The sequence below is a fragment of the Peromyscus maniculatus genome, chromosome 6 (assembly GCF_049852395.1).
Source record: "Peromyscus maniculatus bairdii isolate BWxNUB_F1_BW_parent chromosome 6, HU_Pman_BW_mat_3.1, whole genome shotgun sequence".
NCBI classification, from domain to species: domain Eukaryota; kingdom Metazoa; phylum Chordata; class Mammalia; order Rodentia; family Cricetidae; genus Peromyscus; species Peromyscus maniculatus.
The window spans coordinates 96,289,489-96,295,488 of NC_134857.1; the positions used below are offsets into that span (position 1 = coordinate 96,289,489).

Below are 6,000 nucleotides of genomic sequence, written 5' to 3' on the forward strand. Positions count from 1 at the left end.
GCACCCGAACTATTTCTTCTAAACGACTTCTACTCTAGTGAAAGTGGTGGCTGGTTTGTCTTGTGGCCTTCTGGCTTTTCCAGATATGGTCTGGCCACATGGCACAAACCGGCCTCAAACCAGCAGTCTTTCTTCCTCAGCCTCCTGAATATTGGGATTCCAGTTTACCACATGCCTAGTAGTTTAGTATCTTTGTTTTAGAAGAGAGTGCAATGTATCTTTGCTTTGTTGTAAACTTATGTATTCAAAATCCTACTGGGTAATTTTTATTTCTTAGGCTTCTCACAACATTGGGATAGCAATGGATACTGAGCTGGGGTTGATTGTCCCCAATGTGAAGAATGTTCAGGTCCGCTCTGTATTTGAGATCGCCATGGAGCTGAACCGTCTCCAGAAGCTGGGTTCTTCGGGTCAGCTCAGTACTGCCGACCTTACCGGAGGGACATTCACTCTTTCCAACATTGGCTCAGTAAGTCATGGTGTTCAAATTCAAGAGTGTAACTTGCATTTCTGAGCATATGCTCAAATAAAATACAGCTTGTCATCTGTCAGGCATTCCCTGAAAGCTAAATTGTCCCATTCTTCTCAGATTGGTGGAACCTATGCCAAGCCAGTGATCTTGCCACCTGAAGTAGCCATTGGGGCCCTGGGAGCAATTAAGGTATGTACAGTGAGGAACTGCGAGACAGTTTCAGTCAAGTTGGAAGATTGGACATGAAAACTCAGCGCTGAAGGTTTTCCTCCGCCTTCTAGTTTGAGTTTGTGAACTTTGGCTCAGTGCACCTATTTCCTTTCTTTCTTTCTTCCTTTCTTCCTTTCTTCCTTTCTTCCTTTCTTCCTTTCTTCCTTTCTTCCTTTCTTCCTTTCTTCCTTTCTTCCTTTCTTCCTTTCTTCCTTTCTTCCTTCCTTCCTTCCTTCCTTCCTTCCTTCCTTCCTTCCTTTCTTTCTTTCTTTCTTTCTTTCTTTCTTTCTTTCTTTCTTTCTTTCTTTCTTTCTTTCTTTCTTTTTTAATGTGCATTGATGTTTTTGCCATGGGTGCTGGGTCCCCTGGAACTGGAGTTACAGGCAGTTGTGAGCTGCCATGTAGGTGCTGGGAACTGAACCCTCGTCCTCTGGAAGAGCAGTCAGTGCTCTCAACCACTGAGCCATCTGTCCAGCCCCAGGACGCCTGTTTCTTCCCTGTTTGAATTAGATCAGAGGCCACTGTACAGTCCCAGCTGGCTCAAACTCTGGATCCTCCTGCCTCACTATTCACCTGCTGGGATTACAGGTGTGGGCCACCACACCTGACAAAATACTGATTTCTTGGTCTTGAAGGCAATTGTATTTTGATCAAGAATCTAGGTGACTCCAAAAAAATGATCTGTGGCCATGTTTTAGGATTTTAAAATAGGGGTATAGGGTTGTGACTCTCTCTCTCTCTCTCTCTCTCTGTATGTGTGCGTGCATACATGAGTGCTCCACACATACACAAGGGCTACACACACACACACACACACACACACACACCATAGCACTTGTGTGGCGGTCCGAGGACAACTTCAGGAATCAGTTCTCTCCTACTATGTGGCTTCTGAGGTTCAAATTCGGGTGCTGGGGCTTGGCGGCAAGCACCTTTATTTGTAAAGCCGTGTCGCCAGGCCCGTTAAATCTAATCATAAGTTAGAACTTATATTTTGTACATTTCTTATTTATTAATAGCTGAGGGTTTTTGTTTTCCTTTTGTGTGAGGTGTGTGTGTGTGTGTGTGTGTGTGTGTGTGTGCGCGTGCACGCGCACGCGTGTGCGTGTCTTCCTGTGCTCGGAGGCTAACGTTTGTGGGTGTCCCCCTCTATCACTCTATGCCTTAGTCCTCTGACCCATGATCTTTGCTGAACCTGGAGCTTGAGTTTTTCAGCTAGGCTGGCAGCCAGCAAGCCTCAGCCGCCTTTTGTCTTCCCCTGTTCTGGGCTGGGGTTACAGGTGTGTGTAGGGCCACACCCAGGTCACTACCTAGGTGCTGGGATCTGAATTCTAGTCCCCATGCTGGCTCAGCATGGCTCTTAACTGTTGAGCCATCTCCGGGGTCCCAGTAGCTGATGTTTAATGTACATTGGTTTTGTTATTCCCTGCTTCTTTGGTACCAAGGATGGAACTTTGTGCACGCCAGGCAAGCACTCCCCTCAGTGAAGCTCCCCCAGAGCCCTAATGTGTGTTTTTCAGAATAGCCTATCATGGCTTGGGATTTTCGTTTTTTAAGATGGAGAAACCCTGCCTTTCATGACATGCTCTCTGTCACCTGCCCTGGAGGTGACTGAAAGGGCCTTGGAGTCGGCACAGAACATACCCAGACACCAAATTCTCAACACAAAGGAGATTTTATTGCCCTGGAGGGACGAGAGGTAGGGATTGCCTCTGGACCTGACAGAGACACACAGCAGATATTTCTGCAGGCGTGGTTTTTTAAGGAAAAAAGAGGGAGTCTGTGTTAGGATGAATTGGTAAATCCTGATTGGACGTGGTAGCCAGTGTAGCCAAATAATGAATTTTAGTTGCTGGACCTTGGTGTTTTGATAGTTAGACCTTGATGATCAGTCTCAGGAGTGAGTCGGTGGCCAAATGCGGGACGAGACCTTGGTGGCTAGCTTTAGGAATGGAATCTAACAGTTTAGCAGGGGAGGGGGAAGGGGGAGGGCAAGACCTGTGGGCCCATGTTTGCCGTGCTCGCCCGTTAGAGAGCCCGTCAGTGACCGTATTTCCCACCTTTGCTCTCCTCCCCCACAGTAGCTGTCAGACTCCTTTGTGTTGCTCTAATGCTCCCATCATGCCCCAGCTCCTTATCCAGTGGCCATGTGCCATCCTTCCTTGCTGCCTTCAATGAGGAGTCCAAGTATTTTCCTTGTCTTGGTTGTCTTTTTTTGTTTTTTTGGGTTTTTTTTTGAGACAGGGTTTCTCAGTGTAATTTTGGAGCTTGTCCTGGATCTTGCTCTGTAGACCAGGCTGGCCTCGAACTCACAGAGATCCACCTGGCTCTGCCTCCTGAGTGCTGGGATTAAAGGCGTGCGCCACCACCTCCCAGCTGGGTTGTCTTTTTTTAAGAGTTTGTAAGAGTAGTTAGCACACGGTGATGAATACAAGTTAACTACTTAATGTAAATATTGTATATGAGGCAGGAGATACCTTGAAGAAGTTAAAGCTTAAGACACATCCGCCCAAGGGGCGGTGGGGAATAGGAGGCAGCCTTTTCAGAAGCCCTGGGGGTGCCCACTCGGCAGGGAGGAGGGGTTCTGGACCTTATACCATTATTGCCAGATCTTCCTTCCACTCTGAGGCAGGGAAAGTCTACCCTTGTTTATTTTTAGTTTTTTCCATTACTTCTAGGCCCTTCCCCGATTTGACCAGAAAGGAGACGTTTATAAAGCACAGATAATGAATGTGAGCTGGTCAGCGGATCACAGGATCATTGATGGAGCCACGATGTCACGCTTCTCTAATCTGTGGAAATCCTACCTGGAAAACCCGGCATTTATGCTGCTAGATCTGAAATAGTGCAAATAAGACATCCTTGAACGGTTTGTGTTTCCAAAGAGTACGTGAGGCCTGGCTGTGCCAACATGGATTCTTGTTAGAGTTGCAGTAGAAGTGACCCGAGTTCCCTGCTTAAGGCTCTAGAGCACAGTATTTATCACTGTCATGCTAGGCTCTGCTGAAAATGAACAATGGCGTAATGATTGTCCTGGGGTATCACGTTGTGTAGGTCAGAGGGTGACTTCTTAATATGGTGCTGAGATCTTTGTGTCAATGAGTTGAAACAGGCAACAAAACAAAATTCGTGTTACTAAAAGGCAAGTAGCAATATACACGTGGTATCTGCCATGTTTCTTTCTTTTTTTAATTTTTTAACTGACTTTTTTAGTGAAACTTTTAAATTATATTTTACTGGGGAAAGGAATGTATAGTCCAGTGTTTTCCATTTCCCTACAATCATGGTAACTGTTCTACCAAATAAGTGCAATTCTCCTTATCTTTTCAGATGATGAGGTGTACTCTTGCCTTGTGTATAAAATATCATCTTTAAATGTGTTAGAGCTGAAATTAGCATTATTTAAAGGGAAAATTCTAATCTGCTCTTAACTGTAGATTTACAACCAGTAAGGCTGTGACAGGTAAATGTTTTCAATGGATCGACTTCTAGAGCTGTGGTGATGCTTTGGCATTTTTTCTGGGAAATACTTGACTTTCCAAACTCACTTTGTGACATAAAATACCATAAATACAGCAGCCATTGATTTTTTTTTAATGCTTAGAGACGTGTTGCCTTTTAATTTTATTGATCTTCAGCTAAACACAAGAAAGAGACTTGGAATCTCTTCTGTTCTCCTGACCCTTAGTAGGAGCAAGAATAGGAAAAGGGTCAAATGGAAATTGTGGACTAAAATTAGTTTATACAGAAATGTTACTAATGGTCATCTTGATAAGTTAGTTTATACAGAAATGCTACTAATGATCATCTTGATACAGGTCCACTTTAATCAGATAGCATCAGAATTAATCTAATTCAAGGCGAGACATGCCTTTATTCCCAGCACTTGAGAAGCAGAGACAAGTGGATCTCTGAGTTTGAGACTAGCCTGGTCTACACAGCGAGTTCCTGGACAGCCAGAGATTCATAAAGAGACCCTGTCTTAAAAAAAAAAAAAAAAAGAATCAAATTCAACATCTTGAAATCTAGTTTTTTTGTTTGTTTGTTTTTCTAATGTTATCTAACATTATCTACAATTATCATGACAAAATTACTTGTTAAAATGAAGTTTTGTGACAGGAGGAAAAAAGATCATTTCAATGCCTCCTTGATTTTTTTTTCCAAAATTGAAATACTTTATAAATGAAGTAAATGCTGATAATTTGGAAAGTCACATCATGAAACCATTATTTTTAATAAAGAAAATTAACGTAAGAAAACCAATTCGGAGGCAGGCTTTGTGCGGTAGGCCTGCAGTCCTCACAGTTGGGAGGCCAAGGCAGGAGAACCTGAGTTCAAGGCCGTGCTAGGCTACACAGTGAGAGTCCCTCTGAAGAAAAGGAAAAACTGCAGACAAAATGGAGAAAACAAACTGGTATCTATAATCTCAGCACTGCTAACCTTCCAATGTATGTATCTGTATACACAGGTATTCTTTTATAAAAATGAGATCATAATGTATCTACTATCATATCATTTGATTTTTTAAAATTTATCATTATACTATGGACACCTTTATATGTCAATAAACAGTCCTACATTATCATACTTTATATAACTTCACAGTAATTCATTGTATATGTTATTTTTTTACTTTTTATTTATTTAATGTGGGGGGTTGCATATGCCATAGCTCCTATGTGGAGGTCAGAGAACAGCCTGTAGGAGTCAGTTCTCTCCTACTATAATTCTGATGTTTGGGTAGTTGCTTTTCCTTTTATTTATGTTTTTATTTTGTGTGTATATATCATTGCATGTATTTATTATACATTCATAAATTTAACATTGAGCTGAGGTTGGGGACCACTGTAATCCAGGCATTTGGTGGGATGAGGCAGGAGGATTGTGGGTTCTAAGTCAGCTGGGCTATAGAATGAGACCCAGCCCCCACTACCCCCAGTTAAATACCTACTATAGTTTTAGTATGGAGCTAAGCATTGGTCATATAGTGCACACCTCCTCGGCCTCTTCCATGACTACATTATAGTCTGGTGAAGGTGACAGATGTTAACTAGCTAAAGATATACACAATTACACCACCATGATGGACAACCAACCAACAAGTAGGGTGCTATGAGCCATGTAAAAAGCTGTCCATGTGGGGGAGGGGGAAAGATGGATATCCCCTCATTCAACCCACTCCCCATCCAGGCAGCTGCAGAATTTAAAGTGAAGGATAACATGATGAGTAAAAATTTGCTCCTTGGGGGTTTGCAGATTTAGCTCAGTGGTAGAGCGCTTGCCTAGCAAGCACAAGGCCCTGGGTTCGGTCCTCAGCT

The 6,000-nt window shown here is 43.0% G+C and overlaps 1 protein-coding gene across 1 annotated transcript in view; it reads left to right on the forward strand.

The window, feature by feature from the left end:
- Dbt (dihydrolipoamide branched chain transacylase E2) overlaps positions 1-5,279 on the forward strand; it is a 39,113-nt gene extending 33,834 nt beyond the window's left edge. Inside the window, exons 9-11 of the mRNA XM_042279793.2 lie at positions 278-469; positions 590-661; positions 3,361-5,279. Coding sequence (XP_042135727.1) covers positions 278-469; positions 590-661; positions 3,361-3,528 — 432 coding nt within the window. The 3' untranslated portion in view covers positions 3,529-5,279. The remainder of the gene's footprint in view (positions 1-277; positions 470-589; positions 662-3,360) is intronic.
- The last annotated feature ends 721 nt before the right edge of the window (positions 5,280-6,000 follow it).